Source organism: Saccostrea cucullata, unplaced genomic scaffold (assembly GCF_032062105.1).
Source record: "Saccostrea cucullata isolate Sc308-1 unplaced genomic scaffold, CSIRO_AGI_Scuc_v1 ctg5027, whole genome shotgun sequence".
Taxonomy (NCBI): domain Eukaryota; kingdom Metazoa; phylum Mollusca; class Bivalvia; order Ostreida; family Ostreidae; genus Saccostrea; species Saccostrea cuccullata.
The window spans coordinates 6252-26073 of NW_026930813.1; the positions used below are offsets into that span (position 1 = coordinate 6252).

The following is a 19822-nucleotide window of genomic DNA, read 5'->3' on the forward strand; positions in this document are numbered from 1 at the left end:
TGATTATACCCGCACTTTCAAAAGAAAGTTCGGGTATATTGTTGTTACTCATGTCCGTCCGTCCGTCCGTCCGTCCGTCCGTCCGTCTGTCACACTTTTCTTCCCTGAACTCCTCCTACATTTTTCACAGTAGCTTAATCATCCTTTGGGAGATGGTTGGGGGTGTCATGTAGATGTGCAGTAAGGTTTCGGAATTTTGATTTTGCCCCGGGGGATCAAATGGGGGTCGAAAAATGACGTTTTTTATACAAAAAGCCCCTTCTTCCCTGAACTCTTCCTACATTTTTCACAGTAGCTTAATCATCCTTTGAGAGATGGTTGGGGGTGTCATGTAGATGTGCAGTAAGGTTTTGGTATTTTGATTTTGCCCTGGGGGATCAAATGGGGGTCGAAAAATGACGTTTTTTATACAAAAAGCCCCTTCTTCCCTGAACTCCTCCTACATTTTTCACAGTAGCTTAATCATCCTTTGAGAGATGGTTGGGGGTGTCATGTAGATGTGCAGTAAGGTTTTGGAATTTTGATTTTGCCCTGGGGGATCAAATGGGGGTCGAAAAATGACGTTTTTTATACAAAAAGCCCCTTCTTCCCTGAACTCCTCCTACATTTTTCACAGTAGCTTAATCATCCTTTGGGAGATGGTTGAGGGTGTCATGTAGATGTGCAGTAAGGTTTTGGAATTTTGATTTTGCCCCGGGGGATCAAATGGGGGTCGAAAAATGACGTTTTTTATGCAAACAGCCCCATCTTCCCTGAATTCCTCTTACATTTTACTTAGCAGCCTAATCATCTTTTGTGGGATGATTAGTGGTGTCATGTAGATGTGCAGTAAGGTTTCGGAATTTTGATGTTGCCCCGGGGGATCAAATGGGGTTCGAAAAATGACGTTTTTTATACAAAAAGTCCCTTCTTCCCTGAACTCCTCCTACATTTTTCACAGTAGCTTAATCATCTTTTGGGAGATGGTTGGGGGTGTCATGTAGATGTGCAGTAAGGTTTCGGAATTTTGATTTTGCCCCGGGGGATCAAATGGGGGTTGAAAAATGATGTTTTTTATACAAAAAGCTCCTTCTTCCCTGAACTCCTCCTACATTTTTCACAGTAGCTTAATCATCCTTTGGGAGATGGTTGGGGGTGTCATGTAGTGTGCAGTAAGGTTTCCGAATTTTGATTTTGCCCCGGGGGATCAAATGGGGGTCGAAAAATGACGTTTTTTATACAAAAAGCCCCATCTTCCCTGAACTCCTCTTACATTTTACTTAGCAGCCTAATCATCTTTTGTGGGATGATTAGTGGTGTCATGTAGATGTGCAGTAAGGTTTCGGAATTTTGATTTTGCCCCGGGGGATCAAATGGGGGTCGAAAAATGACGTTTTTTATACAAAAAGCCCCTTCTTCCCTGAACTCCTCCTACATTTTTCACAGTAGCTTAATCATCCTTTGGGAGATGGTTGGGGGTGTCATGTAGATGTGCAGTAAGGTTTCGGAATTTTGATTTTGCCCCGGGGGGTCAAATGGGGGTCGAAAAATGACGTTTTTCATACAAAGAGCCCTGTTTTCCCTGAACTCCTCTTACATTTTACTCAGCAGCCTAATCATCTTTTGGGAGATGGTTGGTGGTGTCAGGTAGATGTGCAGTAAGGTTTCGGAATTTTGATGTTGCCCAGGGGGGTCAAATGGGGGTTGAAAAATAATGTTTTTCATACAAAGAGCCCTGTTTTCCCTGAACTCCTCTTACATTTTACTCAGCAGCCTAATCATCTTTTGGGAGATGGTTGGTGTGGTCATGTAGATATGCAGTAAGGTTTTGGAATTTAGATTTTGCCCCGGGGGGTCAAATGTGGGTCGGAAAATGACGTTTTTTGTGCAAAAAGCCCTGTCTTACTTGAAGTCTTCCTTAATGTTACTCAGAAGCCTAATAATCTTTTAGGAGGGTTAAATATTTTGAAAATTATGTAAAAAATCAACGTCAAGGGGTAACAAGATGTGTTTGTGAAATACTATGCGCCCGGCATCAACAAAGTACAAAAAAGCTATTTTTAGCATATAGGTCACAGTCAAGGTCACAAGGTCATTGACCTTGGTGTTGTTTGTAAGAACTTAATTAGTGGGGTATGCATACTAAATATGAAGTTGTTATCTCCTATGGTTCAAAAGTTATGGTAAAAAGTAGAAAAAGCTTTTTTCAGTATAAAGGTCACAGTTAAGATCACATGGTCATTGACCTTGGTGTTGATTGAAAGAACTTTATTAGTGGAGTATGCATACTAAATATGAAGTCCCTATCTCTTATGGTTCAAAAGTTATGGCAAAAAGTGGAAAAAGCTATTTTTAGCATATAGGTCACAGTCAAGGTCACAAGGTCATTGACCTTGGTGTTGTTTGTAAGAACTTCATCAGTGCAGTATGCATACCAAATATGAAGTTGTTATCTCCTATGGTTCAAAAGTTACGACAAAAAGTGGAAAAAGTCATTTTTAGTATTAAGGTCACAGTCAAGGTCACATGGTCATTGACCTTGGTGTTGTTTGAAAGAACCTTTTTAGTGAAGTACGCATACCAAATATGAAGTCCCTATCTCCTATGGTTCAAAAGTTATGACCAACACTTGAAAAACCTATTTTTAGCATACAAAAATATGCTCAAGGTCAAGGTCACAAGGTCATTGACCTTGATGTCATTTGAAAGAACTTTGTTAGAGGAGTATGCATACCAAATATGAAGTCTCTATCTCTTACGGTTCAAAAGTTTTGGCCAAGGTTAAACTTGACAACAGACAAACAGACAAACAGATAAACAGACAAACAGACAGGACAAAAACAATATGCGCCCCGAAAAAATTCGGGCACATAAAAAAAACATTGCATGCTGGGAAACACCTTGAATTCTTATGTACATGTCAAATGTGAGAGTCATATCTCATCTCAATCAAAAGTTATAAGCAAATGCAACATTTTTGAAAAGTAGGTTAGGCTTGATCGCTTCAAGGTCAAGGTCACAGTGTAAAAGTATTTGGAAAGGTCTTATCACAGGTAATAATAAACATGCATTATGATATGAATGCCCTAACTCTTCTTTTTGAAAATGATGAATTTATAACAACTTAATTTTTTTGCAAGTTGGTCAAACTTCTAGGTCACATGTAAAAAAAAAAAACCATGACATTCTCACAGGTAAATATACTAATAATAAGTTTAATATGAATGTCTCTTCTCATTCAGTAGATATGACCGTGATAACCAAGATTAAATTTTTTGAGACAGATGGACTGAGTCTGATATACAAATGTACATATTTCTATATGAATTGGGTAAAATTGGCCCAGTGGTTCTAGAGAAGTTAAAAATGTAAAAAGTTTTCAGACAAACAGATGGACAACACGTCACGACAGACATTATATGCTAAGGAAACAAAAAAAGCTCAAATGAGTGTTTTGAAAGGGTTACAATATGGTTGGAGTATTTGAAAAGCTGTTTTTTTTTCTGCAGAGATATGCATGACCAACATATTTATGTTTTATATTTTCTTTAGTAATTTGTTTGTTTGTTGTGAATACATCTTCCCTCATATGGAGACACCACCAAATAATAATGAAGATAAGATGTGTTTGTGAAACACTGATGTCCCAGTATGGAAGCCTATGGCGAAGGTTGAAGTTTCTCAAATACTGTATATGTCAAACTCAAAGGTCAAGGGTTCAAATTGTTAGTATCAGAAGAAAGTCTTGTCACAAGGAATGCACATGTTAAATAAAGAAATCTCTAGTAATTCCTGTTCAAAAGTTAATTGCCAAGGTTAATTTTTTTTAAGTGGTTCAAACTCTAGGGTCAAGGTCAAACATATTTATACCTGTTGACAGTTCAAAATGAATACAATATGTCATGATAAGTATGAAAGCCCTAGCACCTACTGATCAAAAATTAGGCAGAGTTTAAAGTTTGGTATTTTTCTTGTAAAAATGTGTATCCCATGTCAAGCGATCAGAGGTAAAAATTAATGGTACCCAAATAAAAGGTCTTATAAAATTGTCACAAGAAATAAACTTATAAAATGTAGAAGCTATATGTATTGCCCATCCCACTTAAAACTTATGGGCAAGCTAGCTAGGATTTAATTTTTGCAGACTTATAGACAGACATACTATAAACACAAGAAACAAAATATGTATAATAATTAGTCAAATGGAAAAAAAATATACTATTAAACTGGAATCACAAAATAGATTGTTATTTCAGGGACAGGAAGTGGGTAGGAAGATTGGAATCCCCCCCCCCCCCCCCCCCCCCATGGCATTTGCTTTGTTATTCAAACAAGACTATATACTGTAGCAAGTAAAAAATGACTCTTGACATCCTCTAAGCTCACATTGACCTCACTATCATTGTTTTTTTGTTTGTTTATTTGTTTTCATTTTTTTTCTCCTGCTTGTCACGAAATTCTGGGCTGGAATTTTTTGACTGAGATGTGAACCCCCCTCCCTACTCCCGAAAAAAATTCTGGATCCGCACCAGTTTTGGCAGTAACTGAATGTCACATCGACAACGGGAGATAACTTCACAATATGAAATTCGTCTAGTGTGGCATGGGATGATCTTTGACCCTTTTTAAACTTTAACCTAATCGTTGACTTCTACTTACCGACCCCCTGTGTCTCGTAAACTTCATGAAATATAAATCCAATTATAACACAAAATGAATTAATCCAATGCACACCAGACTGCAACCATGTGCCATTTTGGCGAACTTTCGTCGATTCCGTCACCTTATCAGATGAAGTGGGAATCGGCCGAGGTGTGCCAAATGGTGTTTAATCTATAAATATCATAATGGGTGACGCAACGTGATGTAATGTAGAAATTTACATGTTCACATGTATAGTACAAGAACAAATTTTAAATTAATTCATTACAAACGATATTAAATTTTAACAAACCTTTTCCGTCTAGCCTATTCCAAAAAGTATGTGCTGTGTGATTGTGGTGTCGATGGGGGGGGGGGGGGTAGTAAATTTAAAAAGGTCCTATTATGAGCAAAACATATATCAAAATCTAATTTCAGACGCGGATCCAGAATTTTTTTCCAGGGGGGGGGGGGTCCACCACAGTCAAAAAAATCCTATCCCAAAAATTGACAATAAAAAAAAACCTGAAGTAAATCTCACCCTAACGTCAAAAACCTATATCGTGGAGGTGGGGTGGGGGTAGTGGTGACTTCTATTGCCGCAAATGTTTAACTTCATACCTATTTTACACATATTCGTGTTTACCAGGGGGGGGGGGATCTGCATTTACCAAGGGGGGTCCATTGTAACTTTTTCCTTGTTTTAGTGTATACATTTTTTAACCTTGTAAATTCCAGGGGGGGGGGGGGGTCCTGACCCCCCCCCCCCCCCCCCCCGACAGATCCGTGCACGAATTTACATCATTAATAAAATTCAGACTGGTATATAATGAATTAAGCATGTGTAAAATAAGTATAAGACGTTCTGAGTTATAGGTCACAGGGTCTGAGAGTTTCATAATCAATTTGATTAATACATGTAAATTATAGAATTATTTTGACTATTTCCTTGGAAAGTCGCCCAATATGTAGGAGCGTGTATTTAGAGGCAAACACCTTAGTGCGGGTATTACTGTCTCATGACAGCATCTAGTTTAGTATTATTTATCTATATACGATTTGGAATGTGTAAATATGCTAAATATACTTTCTTAACCTTCAAATTTAAGCTATAAGAACGTTCTTGTTTCATTTCCATCGAAGCTATCGCACCTATTTAATGGAACATTCCAAAGAAAAAGCGCGAAGATTTACTCGTGGTGTTTGACACAAAATTATGAATAGTGACCTGCCTTTCATTATTCGAAAACACATGTACTGTTGCAGAAGTATATACAAGTACATTTAGAGCTTTGGTTCTTATAGAGTAATAGTAAGCGGTTTGGATTTTCATGCTAACGACCCGGGTTCAATGCCCTTTGTTTTCATAACAAGTTTTATCACTTTTTTCAGCTCAATTTTGCGGGGTTTTTTTCAGAATCGGGCGGAAGACCTCTCGTTGCTCGCAACGAGTTTCTTTTCTAGTTTTTCTACTAATTATAACCAGAAGCTAAAATCAAAGAAAAGAATGGGTGGACTTAACGCCGCATTTTGGATCTTTTTGATCTTTGATCTTTTTGATCTTTTTGGATTTCTTTCTCTGTTTCTCTTTTCACTTTATATCTTTTATTAAAAAATGAATAAAATATCACTAACTTTAAAATTGGAATGACTCGTTTGAATATTATGTTTATAATTTGTTCATCTATTAGAGAAAAAAATAATATAGTTGATCCGCAAAAGTCAGTCAGCATTGCTGCATGTAACTGCATTCTCTCCTGAACAAATACACATTCATGTCATTGTGTTTTATATATTGACAGGGATTCTGATCAAACAACTTTTGTTGTGAATGTAGTTCGGACATTATTAATTTGTATTTTATAACATTAAGTTTGCAAGGTAAAGTATTTCTGCTTAAACTAAATACTGCAGTAATTAAAATACCTGAAGTGAATTTTACAATTCCAAAAATATTGAAAGTGTGGTGAAATGCATTTCTTTATTATTATTATTATTATTATTATTATCATAAATTTTAATAAATTGGTTTAAACACTGCAAGTCACATAATGCATGCCGTCGACAGCGTCCGTAAAATTTTTTCCTTATAAAGATTTTTTTGAAACGACTATATCTTGAATGTTTTGAAGGCAGTTTGTCAACAACAGAAACGACTCAGTTTGTACTTTGTTCCATTTTGTGACTAAAAAGAAAACATGTGAATTTTATGTCATTTTTGAAAATGCGTGAAGCTCTAAAAAAATAATAATAATAAAAAATTGCAACAGTCTGAAAGGAGTTAGAAAATAATCAGAATGGCAAGAAATAATACATGTAATTTAAATAAAATCATTCGTTAACCCATGATCGGATTAGGTCATATGTGTAATTTTTATTGGTTTTGCTGTTTTTACTGTAAACTTGGAGTGATTTGGATATTGATACGAAAATTGCAGTAAAAAAATTGAATGGCATGAAAGTTGTCTATATATTTATATATATAATTATACCCGCACTTTCTAAAGAAAGTTCGGGTATATTGTTGTTACTCATGTCCGTCCGTCCGTCCGTCCGTCCGTCTGTCACACTTTTCTTCCCTGAACTCCTCCTACATTTTACACAGTAGCTTAATCATCTTTTGGGAGATGGTTTGTGGGGTCATGTAGATGTGCAGTAAGGTTTTGGAATTTCGATTTTGCCCCGGGGGGTCAAATGGGGGTCGAAAAATGACGTTTTTTGTCCAAAAAGCCCCGTCTTCCCTGAACTCCTTCTACATTTTACTCAGTAGCCTAACCAGGTTTTGGGAGATGGTTGGTGGGGTCATGTAGATGTGCAGTAAGGTTTTGGAATTTTGATTTTGCCCCAGGGGGTCAAATTGGGGTCGAAAAATGACGTTTTTTAAGCAAAAAGCTCCGTCTTCCCTGAACTCCTCTTACATTTTACTCAGTAGCCTAACCAGCTTTTGGGAGATGGTTGGTGGGGTCATGTAGATGTGCAGTAAGGTTTTGGATTTTCGATTTTGCCCTGGGGGGTCAAATGGGGGTCGAAAAATGACGTTTTTTGTCCAAAAAGCCCCGTCTTCCCTGAACTCCTTCTACATTTTACTCAGTAGCCTAACCAGCTTTTGGGAGATGGTTGGTGGGGTCATGTAGATGTGCAGTAAGCTTTCGGAATTTTGATTTTGCCCCAGGGGGTCAAATGGGGGTCGAAAAATGACGTTTTTTAAGCAAAAAGCTCCGTCTTCCCTGAACTCCTCTTACATTTTACTCAGTAGCCTAATCATCTTTTGGGAGATGGTTGGTGGGGTCATGTAGATGTGCAGTAAGGTTTTGGAATTTCGATTTTGCCCCGGGGGGTCAAATGGGGGTCAAAAAATGACGTTTTTTGTCCAAAAAGCCCCGTCTTCCCTGAACTCCTTCTACATTTTACTCAGTAGCCTAACCAGCTTTTGGGAGATGGTTGGTGGGGTCATGTAGATGTGCAGTAAGGTTTTGGAATTTTGATTTTGCCCTGGGGGATCAAATGGGGGTCGAAAAATGACATTTTTTATGCAAAAAGCTCCATCTTCCCTGAACTCCTCTTACATTTTATTCAGCAGCCTAATCATATTTTAGGAGATGGTTGGTGGGGTCATGCAGATGTGCAGGTAGGTTTCGGAGTTTTGATTTTGCCCCGGGGAGTCAAATAAGGGTCGAAAAATGATGTTTTTTTATGGAAAAAGCCCCATCTTCCCTGAACTCCTCTTACATTTTATTCAGCATCCTAATCATCTTTGGGAGATGGTTGGTGGGGTCATGTAGATGTGCAGTTAGGTTTGGAATTTTGATTTTGCCCGGGGGGTCAAATGAGGGTTGAAAAATGACGTTTTTTATGGAAAAAGCCTAGTCTTCCCTAAACTCCTTTTTTGTTTTAAACAGTGGTCTTATCATCTTTTGGGAGAGTTCACTCTTTTGAAATTTTGTTAAAACATCAAGGTCAAGGGGTAAAAAATCATAGCATGTTGGGAGCCTCTTGTTATGGGTAATGTTCACTTGAAATGTGAAAGTCAAATCTCTTCTCAATGAAAAGGAAATACAACATTAATGAAAACTAAGTTAAACTTCAAGGTCAAGGTCACAGAGTCAAAAAGTCATGATACATTTTGGAAGGTCTTATCACAGGTAATATGAATGCCCTTTCATTTATCTTTCAAAATGATCAATTCAAATCAATTAATTTTTTAAGGAAATTATGTCAAACTTCAAGATCATGGGTAATGAAAATCATAGTGTATGTAGAATGGTATTGTCCCATTTAATACTAATACACATGTTTAATATAAAAGTCCTATCTCTTCTCATTCAAAATATACGACCATGATGACCAAGGTTAAATTTATTGTGACAGATGGGCAGATTGACAAACAAATGAGATTTAATGTACCCTACCTTTAGCAAAAATGGGGACAATAAATGTCTTTGCTGTTCTTGAGATTTATGTTGGAACAAGATGTGTTTGTGAAACACTAGGCGCCCGGCGGCAACAAAGTCAAAAAAATCTTCTTTTAGCATATTGATCACAGTCAAGGTCACAAGGTCATTGACCATGTTGTCATTCGAAAGAACTTAATCAGTGGAGTATGCGTACTAAATATGAAGTCCCTATCTCCTATGGTTCAAAAGTTGTGGCAAAAAATGTAAAGAGCTATTTTTAGCATATCCGTCACAGTCAAGGTCACAAGATCATTGACCTTGCCGTCGTTTGAAAGGACTTTATCGGTGGAGTATGCATATCAAATATGAAGTCCCTATCTCCTATGGTTCAAAAGTTATGACAAACAGTGGAAAAAGCTATTTTTAGAATATAGGTCACAGTCAAGGTCACAAAGTCATTGACCATGGTGTCATTTGAAAGAACTTAATCGGTGGAGTATGCATACCAAATATGAAGTCCTTATCTCTGATGGTTCAAAAGTTATGGCAAAAAGTGTAAAAAGCTATTTTTAGCATATAGGTCACAGTCAAAGTCACAAGATCATTGACCTTGATGTCATTTGAAAGGACTCTATTAGTGGAGTATGCATACCAAATATGAAGTCCCTATCTCCTATGGTTCAAAAGTTATGACAAACAGTGGAAAAAGCTATTTTTAGCATATAAGTCTTAGTCAAGGTCACAAGGTCATTGACCTTGAAGTCATTTGAAAGGACTTTATTAGTGGAGTATGCTTACCAAATATGAAGTCTCTATCCCTTATTGTTCAAAAGTTATGGCCAAGGTTAAAGTTGACAAACAGACAAACAGATAAACAGACAAACAGACAAACAGACAGGACAAAAACAATATACGTCCGGGATCTATCGATCCGGGCGCTTAAAAAGTACCCTGCATATTTAAATGTAAATTGGTTGAAATTAGCCCAGTGGTTCTTAAGAAGTTAATGTGAAAAGTTTGCAGATAAACAGATGGACAACAGAAATCAGTACATTTCAGAAAACAGTATGCTTATAAATAGTTAATCAAGGTGCTTTGGGTAGCAAAATAAAGCTAAACTGGTATATCTAATTCATCCGCAGAGCTTAGTATATTTCAATATGCACAACCTTTTCAACTCTTATAATTAATTTTTTAAAATTTATATCACCATGTCTCATTCAAGGGAGAACTAGAGATATGACCAGATGTATATCTGTTGAATATAAAATATGTACATGTATTCTGTGTTTTTTTTTAGTAATTTGTTTGTTTGTTGTGACAGCAACTGTTATGGCAGCTTTTGGCAAAGGTTGAAGTTTCTCAAATGTAAGTCAAACTCCAAGGTCAAGGTCAAAGGGTCTAAATTGTTGGTATCAAAGGGAAAGTCTTGTCACAAGGAATACAAATGTGAAAAAAGGGAGAAATCCCTAGAACTTCCTCACCTGTTCAAAAGTTAGAACTTCCTCACCTGTTCAAAAGTTATTGCCAAGGTTAAAGTTAAATTGGATTCAACTCTAAGGTCTAGGTCAAAAATAATTATACCTGTTGAAAGTTCACAATGATTACACATGTAAGAGCATGAAAGTCCTAGCACCACCTGTTCAAAACTTACGCCAAGTTCAAGGTATTTTTCTTGTAAAATTGGGTCAAACTCCAAGGTCAAGAGATCAAGAGGTCAAAATTGGTGGTACCCATTAAAAGGTTTTGCCAAAAGAAATTTACCTATGAAATATTGAAGCCATGTGTATAGCCCAATCCACTTAAAAAATATGGGCAAGGTTAAAGTTTCCGTGGACAAACAAAAGTACATAAACATAGGAAACAAAATATGTATAAATAGTCAAATGAAAAAATTTTCTACTATTATGGAGTCAGAAGATCAATTGTCATTTCAGGTACAGGGAGTCAGTGGCTAGGGATATCAGACCCCCCCCCCTGGAATTAGCAGTTATTTAAATAAGACTATAATGTACTGTAGTGAATAAAAATGACTTTGGACATCCTCCCCCTTAGAAAACAGGGACTCCACCATCATTGTTTTTATTATTATTTTTTATTTCCATCTCAGGAAATCTTGGGCTGATTTTTTTGACTGAGGTGTGACCCCCCCCCCCCCCCTTTCTGAAAAAAAAATTCTGGATCTGCGTCTGTTATATACTGAATGTCCGCAACGGGAGATAACTTGACAATGTGAAATTTGTCGACTGTGGCATGCGATGATCTTTGACCATGTTGACCCTTTTTGAACTTCAATCTAACCATTTGCATTTATTTATTTTTATGCAATCTATACTAAATCTTGTACTTACCGAATGTCATAGGTCGTGACAACGAATTCATGAAATATAATCCATATAATCCAATTAAAACACAAATGATTTTAACTGACCACACTGCATCGTCAGCATACATGTGCTAATAATCTCATTCGACAAACCTTTGCTGATTCCGTTGCCAGTATGAATTGGCCGAGGTGTGCCGAGAGGTGATATCTATAAATATGATAATGGGTGACGCAAACCCAATGTGAATGTAAAAAATAAAACTGTTTAGTACAAGAACAAATTTCAAACTATCATAATAAACTAAACTATGTTTTTAAAAAAAAGTGAGAGTGAGAGAGAGAGAGAGTGTGTGTGTGTGTGGGGGGGGGGGGGGGATAGGCATTGACAAATTAATCGGGTTGTATTTTCAATGGGTTTTTTTCCCGACCAAATACTAAAATCAGTTTGCACATTTTGATAAATTCATCAAAAACGCTTTGTACTAAAATAATATTTTATGTCGTTGAGAAAGTAAATTTAAAAAGTTCCAAATTATGGGAAAATTATTTATTTGAATCTAATTAAGTAATTTACTTCAATCATTAATTAAATTCTGTTATTTCAGACTGGTTATGAATTAAGTATTTTAAAATACATATGTGAGGCTCAGAGTTGATATGGTCATCTGAAAATTTTATGTTCAATTTGACGAATACATGTACGGTGATAATTATAGAATTATTTTGACTTCTTCCTTGGAAAGTCCAATATGAATGAGTGTATATTTAGAGGCAAACACCATAGTGCGGGTATTACTGTCTCATGACAGCATCTAGTTCAATAATTGCATTTATTAAATCTAATCCTGAATGTTGCAATTTTAAGTTCCAGAATGATAATTTTGCTATTTGTGTACTTTTTGGGAATGGGTGGGGGTACGTTTCCTGATTTTACCACATCTGTCCGCGGAATACTTGATATACCTGAGTTTTTATTTACCGGTATTTTGATAGTCAAAACAGATATATAAATGTAGGATCAAAATAGAAATAGGTAACTAGAAATTTTATTACTTTTAGCATTTGATCTTATCCCCTGCCTTGAAGTTTTTATGACCCTTCGAAGAAGGGAGGACATATTGCTTTACTGCTGTCCGTCTGTTTGTCTATCTGTCGGTCCACCATCAGTTTCCGTTCATTTTCATTGCAGAGGTTGCACATATTGACATGAAATTTGGAATACAGATTTATCGTGTAAGAATATCTAGGTCAAGATCTGTTTAAGGTATGATCGAAACATTTAGGACAGAGTAATGCCCCTTGGACTTAGAAAAAATTCAATGATTTGTAGTTTCCGATCATTTTCTTCGCAGTTTTGTACATATCGAAATGAAATGGTATATAGATTTATCATAAGAATATCTAGTCCAAGTATTGTTTTGGACACAATCAGATTGTTTTGGACAGATTTATGCCCCTTCGACTTTGAAAAATTCCAATTATTTTTAGGAGGGGGCATACGTGTTTTACAAACATCTCTTGTTGTTCTTTTTTAGGGGTACATTGTAGTAACAAAATTGTTGATTCATTTGTTGGTGACGAACTTAGGGCTGTCTGTATTTATTTTAGCTTAGAGTATGTTATGAATAGTTGTAAACATACCGCATCCACTTCAGAACTTCTATGCTCCTATTTTTAACATTTAAGGGCATTCAAGATTATAATTCAGCTATGGAAGGCTGGGGGAGGGGTGTTAAATTATTTACTAGTAGAATCACAGTCCAGTATGTTACTTGGCATCAAACTAGGTACAATAGACTCTTTATATCTCTGCATCCCTATAAACCAGAGAACAGAGGCTACGTGAGCACAACTCCCCACCAATCTAGCCCCTGACCTGCACTGGCAATACCATAATTTCACGGGGTCTTCTGCATCCGAAGCATCATATTGTATCCAAAGATAATGGCACTTCGACGACACATGTCGGGATTGAATTTTTGCTTGTAAAATACCAGGTACATCTTTCCCAACACCGTCCTCATCTAAATGCTCAGCTGAGTATGAGGAGGCCTGTTTTAACTGGTAGATACCGAAGGTCAGGGATCTCAAGTATTCCTCAGACAGATGTGGGAAATCTGGAGCTGCGTCTCGAGCATCAACCTTTGTCATTTTGATACCTGCTGCTCGTCTACCAGTGTCCATAATGAAGCGCTCTTTCAGTGGATTTACTGTTATTTTGGATTTATTAAGCATAGTTTTTGCAATCTGGTGGTCATTAACTGAATCACTGGCCAAAGGCGGACGGAAGGCCTTGATCAAAGCGGCCACAATACGAACATAGTCCCCAATATACGGGATTTGACTATTGCTCACTACATTTGCTAAAAACTGCCATCTTTTTAGTCTGCCATTCGCGGATTCTACTGCCCATCTGATTTTTGTAACTAAATGCGATAAATTGGCGTCCTTTACAGAGTGTTGTTTTTGCCCCCTACCCAAAAAATATGGTGACTCTGATTGTAACCCAACTGATTTAATGACATCCAATGAATCTCTGAATCCACAGTCTAAAACCAAAATATCGTTTTCCCTAGCCCATTCCAAAATTCCCCTCTCTCCCTCGAGCAAATGTTTATTTAGAATAGCAGCGTCGTTATTTCTTCCATCAGCTAAATAAGGACCCAGCATTTCAATTATATAGCCATCCGAAGCAACAATCATCATGGGCTTCACCAGTGGGCGACCTTTATAAACACTATATGATTTTCTTTGAAATGTATATTTGGAGCTTTTTTGAATATAAATGTACGTTCCATCAATAAGAAGAATGGCTGTATTGTGGTCACCAGATGCCAAGAGTTCCCGCGCGAAGACCGTGGTGTGATGTTGAAGAACATTTTGTCTTGAAATATGGTCAAAGCCTAAGTGTTTTGGGACGAAATGTCTCAATAAAACATTCCTGGCTCTCTTGACAATTCTACATACGCAGCATTTATCTGCAATGTTAAATAATGTTTTCAGCAGGTTACTTGATAAGCCTGTTCGGAGTTTTGTAAGCAATATTCCGACTGCAGTTCTCTTTGAAATTTTTCTGGTTTTAAAACTACCGACTTGCAAACAAAGATCATCAAACTGATCAGGAGTTAAACATGTTAAAGACACATAATCATCTTTATTCAGAAAATCTCTGTTTTCAAAATCAATCCGAGAATCGTTGTTTTTCATGAGTATTTCTCTACAGCGACTCAGTTGTTGCAATAGCTCATTTGAGGTCAAGGACGTTGTTCCTCGCTTGAAACGAAATGAATATTTCTGTACATCGCAGTTTTTCAGATAGTTTTTGTCGGCAAAATTAACATAGCAAGCTCTGGCATTATCATACAAAATAACATTGTGTTTAAGAAACACATCTGTCCGTGCTACTTGTGGTATTCTTCTTAGAGATTTTCTTTTCATTCCACATACTGCACAATATTTGCAACATTTTGTGCCTAAATAAAATGTGGTCACCTTCATTTCATTTTGGGCAACCTCGCCCAATTTACCCCTAGAATATCTTTTGTGGCATTTATCGCAAATACAGTCAGCATCTAATAACACAGAAATGTTTTCTCTTAATGCTGCATATTTTACCTCTTTGAGAAATCGACGATACTTTGGAGAAACCCTTTTATTACAAACAATACAACTGTAGAATTTCGGCATTATTTCTTCTGATAATTTACTGAGAATAAACAGTTATCTCAAATCGCCCCAACTTACCTTATCAGACGGAAAAAAATCCTTTATAGCCCCTCTAAAATTGATTTTATCCAAATCAATCTCACCTTACTTAAAAGCTCAAAAATATTCAAATAAGTGTAAAGTATCACCTTATAATACTGACAGAAACGTCAATATGAAATCAAAATATATGTCTAATTGTTTTTGTGAACACAACAAACAATATAAATAAGTGATTACAACGGATTAGAAATGCACTATTCTGCTAATGTCAGACCAACAAAACACGCTCTCGATTCTGAATAGGTTTGAGGTCACGTGTTAGAATAATTGTATTCATCGCGGCTATATTTAGCAGGTCAATCGGAGTCATGAAATCTAGGTTAACACAGTCATGGCAATGGAAGCGGCAAGACTGTTTTGAACCTGTTTTTTGTAAAATTAAGTGTGAGCATACGTTTGTCGGCTCTTCTCCTTTTAATATGAATTTTATTCAATATACAACTACAGGTTTCTTAAGAACAGCCGACAAACATGTGCTGACCATGTATTAAGACGTTGAAAAAACCGTGACCCTGATTATCTATTCATATTCATGAAATTCTCTCGACCCATACATTACATTTTGATTTAGATTTCCTTGAATAGAATTTTTTTTATTCAAATATTTGGCATTTATACACAGTTAAGATGTCGATGAATTATATAATGTAAAGAAAAATTCATTTTTTGAAACTTCAATTTACGACTTTTTTTCACGGCAGTTAAGTCCACCCATTCTTTATCGCTTTAGCCCAAGGTAAGAACATATAATAAACTATAAGCAAACTATAGAAGTAAAATTAAAATTATTTCTTATTGAGGTAAAATGCAACTACTAGTAATCTTTGGTATAAAGATGTGTTATATTGAAACTAATAGGGTTTTTGAATAGAAAATAAATAGAAATTTCCCCGTAATTCTATGGAATAAAATTTTATATCTTGGTGCTCTTATGATGATTGAATAGGAAGATACACGCACGCTAACTCTCGATTCCCGCCTACATTTTGGAACCACTTAATTCAATATGAATAGCAATTTGGCCATAAAATTTTTGTTTAATACAAAGAACAGTTCAATGGTAATTGATATATCGTTCTAATACCTAGCAGTAAATTATCCATAATTCCAGCTATTGAAAAAAGGGGGATAGACGATATTTTCAATTGAAATAGGAGTTTCAAGCATCACCGTATTTTGAAATAGTCTTGGATATGATTAAATGTTCCTTATATCTTTTTTTATGTTTTAGGCTATTACATAAAACATAAATATTTCAATAAAATATAATGTTTCAGTTGTATATCGCTTTGAAATTGGTGGAAAATAAGCATTTTTATCGTTTTTCGTCATTAATCATATGTCCCCCCCATGTCACATAAAAAGCTTTGGTATGAATTTGTGAAATACCATTCCATATTACCTGTAAAAAGGAATTTTTGTGACACGGGGGGTAAAGATGTTTTAAAAATATTTTCCGTTTTCCATTGATTTCTATTGTGAAAAACTCAAGTTTTACCAAAATTTTAGAGTTATCTCTCTTGTTTTCCCAAATAAGTGATATTTTATGAAAATCCATATAATTATCTATAAAAAAATATAAAAAATTCATCGAAAATGTTAACTTTTGTAAATTGACTTGGAGGTAGGCGGGAGAACAATACTATCGTTCGCAGTTCTTTAACAAAGAAGAAATCGAGTATTCATCGTATGGTCCACGTTTTCAGAAAAGCTTGATAAATATTGGAAAATCAACAAGGTCGTCAAAAAGATCTGATAAAAAACGTTTTCCACAGGGATAAAATTCCAACAAAAGTGAATAAACCGCAAGTAGTTGTCATAATTCCTCTAAAACATAATGCTTGCAACAGATAACAATTTTATCTCCTCATGGTACACTTAGAGTAATTGGTTTACTTTTTGTTTCAATTACAGACACTTGAAATGAAAATCCGCACATAATACTTCCACAGAATATCATATTTTTTCATCATTTATCAGACAATAGTTTGAACATCAACATGGACTGTAAGACTTGGTCGGCATTTGTGATGTTTATCTCATTTGTATTTGTTAAGGGATTATCCTTGGTCACAGGCAACGATAATCAAAACTTGACCAGTATAGAAGAACTAAGAGTCGATGCCAAAAATACAGACGTGTTCCGACAACTGCTAAATCAAGAAACTCTTATCCGAATTTCTTTGGTGAAAAACGTCCATACACTGATGAAGGATATGGTCGACATGAAGCAAGTTATTACCTCCTTGCAGGAGTCTCAAAAAGAAAGCTCGTCTTTGATATCGGATTTACAAACAGAAGTTGCCTCGCTAAAAGAACAAAACAAGAAATTAAACAATGTCATTATTAACTTAAAAGAAAATGCCGGAATTGCCAAAGAAAATTTGACAGAATTATTCGAGATTCAGCGAACTGTAGACAGAAATATGGAGGTGAAAAGACAGACATTTGAAACAAATATATCTACCGTTTTAGGAGATATAAAAACCGAGGTTCGATATTTATCCGTCACTCTGTTGGATTTGAACAAACATACACTGGACATGGAGAAAACCTTACCCAAAACCATGGAAGAAAAACATGCTAAAGATTATGAGAGATTGAATGAATCTATGAATAATCTGAATGCGGATTTAATGGCTACAAAGGGAAGACTCCAGGCGACTGAGAACGATCTGAGCTCATTTCAAAACAATATCACATCCTCTGTTTCTCGTATGTATTCCGCCATAGTAAAACTTTGGTTGAAAACAAAACACACACACACACACACACACACACACACACACACACACACACACACACACACACACACACACAATAAATTAAAAAACGACAAAAACTAAACAAAAACAAAAATTTTATCTTCACAAAACTGTTAATTCTATGAAGAAATAGTCAAATATGATAGTTTGCTGTTCTCTGAACAGGACTTCAGTTGCAAGAAAGCAGGATAAATGCATTTGTAGTCTATATGCATTTGCATCCATACATATTACATATATTTTTTGTTTCTCAGAGGACATAGACAGTACAATAAATACCCTTAAAGCCGAAGTCACACAATCGAAGATGGATAATCTAAAGCTCACTTCCGCCGTGTCTTCTCTCGAGGTATTCCGAATGAATGTGACAAATAATCACTGTGGTAAGTACCAAAATGAAATGAAATGTAAAATTGTTCAATAAAAATGATAACAAGAATTGATCTAGAAATAGCGTATCATTAAAGTTATTATTTCAAGGATTTGCTGATGGAGGATAAAACACACCAGTCACAATTACCCACCAATTTATATTGAGATATCTATGATGATTTATAATTAGACTCCTGTTCAAATTATTCAATAAATAGAGCAGGTTTTTGCCTGCGATGTTCTTAAAGAGTACGGTGGATGCCACTGTCGTAATAAAGGAGCATCACTTGGTCGTGTTTCCCACTGCAAAGTTTAAAATACAGATGTTTTATTTAATTTGATGTGAAATAATTATTTTCCATGCGCTGGGTGTACATTTTTGAAATAACAAAGATACAAAATTAATGTACCTAATAACACAAGTACAGTTACCTTTCTCTCCAAAAGGATAAAAGGATATATCATTATCAACGTTAAACAACGCTTAACACTGAATTTAAAATATAAAATGTTAAAAGGTTCTTGTATTGTTTAAGCGACGTCTTATACTTCATGATGTACAAATGAGATCAATTCTTTATTCAAACAAATTTTCAGTTTTGTTTACATCTTTTAATCTGCGCATTCAATTATATCTATAAAATGCATAGAAATATTCATTCATTAAATAGACAAAAATTTACTTATTTTTTATATGAATTATCTTATTTTTCATTTGATTTTTATTTTCTAGGTCGTTGTATGTGAAATCTATGCACGTGTAACTCTAATTGCCAAATAATCATATTTTCATGTTCAGATTTAACCAAAAAGGTGGGATTTACAGCTGGTATGCCGTCAGACTCGTCTTCCTGGTCCAGTGGTGTACTGGTCTTCTCAAAAGTGATCACCAACATTGGAGGAGGTTATAATGGAAACACCGGGATCTTCACGGCTCCTGTCGCGGGGATGTACCAATTTTTTGTAACCGTAGTTAGTTATAGTTCTCGATATATATACCTGTATATGGTATTAAATGGAAATTCCATGGTGACAGCTGTGGCGGATTCCTCAATTCAAACAGGGACAAACATGTTAGTGGCACGTCTCGAAAAGGATGATACCGTGTGGATAAAACATCGAACAGGTAGTGGATACTATTCAGGCAGTATTCCATACACCACTTTTTCTGGTTTTCTTATATAATGCATTTCTTTTATTATAATTTATAAAATGAAGTTAAAATAAATGATTTCAATTTTATTGTTTAAGTTTATACACTGCACTTTATTTAAGATTATGTGTCTATCACATTGCGTGTTTTAAAAGTATTAGAACATTATTTTTCTGCGGAAAAGATGTTTTGCAATAATGCTCTCTAGATTCTCTTACAAGCAAAACTTATGTTATCATTATCATATTCATAATAAAATATTTCAAATATTAAATCATTATGTTGATGATTTATGTTTCATACATATACCATGGTTGTGCTGAAAATACAAAATATTTGCTCATATGTAATCATTCTGTATTTGATTTTGAGCGATAAACCAGACCAACTAGAATCCATTAAAAAGGCATCTAAAATAAAGTTT

At 35.5% G+C, this 19822-nt stretch overlaps 1 protein-coding gene across 1 annotated transcript; it reads left to right on the forward strand.

The window, feature by feature from the left end:
* The first annotated feature begins 17093 nt into the window (after positions 1 to 17093).
* Positions 17094 to 19460, forward strand: LOC134230178 (multimerin-2-like). The gene is made up of 3 exons (XM_062711951.1): positions 17094 to 17823; positions 18128 to 18256; positions 19045 to 19460. The coding sequence occupies exons 1-3, from the start codon at positions 17109 to 17111 to the stop codon at positions 19428 to 19430; spliced, it is 1230 nt and encodes a 409-aa protein (XP_062567935.1). The 5' UTR covers positions 17094 to 17108; the 3' UTR covers positions 19431 to 19460.
* Positions 19461 to 19822: the final 362 nt, after the last annotated feature.

What these genes read in the sequence shown, in the direction of transcription:
- LOC134230178 (XM_062711951.1), top strand. Translation starts at nt 17,109, where the DNA reads ATGGACTGTAAGACTTGGTCGGCATTTGTGATGTTTATCTCATTTGTA. An exon ending in TATCACATCCTCTGTTTCTC is followed by an intron (nt 17,824 to 18,127) that starts GTATGTATTCCG and finishes TTTGTTTCTCAG; the next exon opens with AGGACATAGACAGTACAATA. An exon ending in TGTGACAAATAATCACTGTG is followed by an intron (nt 18,257 to 19,044) that starts GTAAGTACCAAA and finishes TTTCATGTTCAG; the next exon opens with ATTTAACCAAAAAGGTGGGA.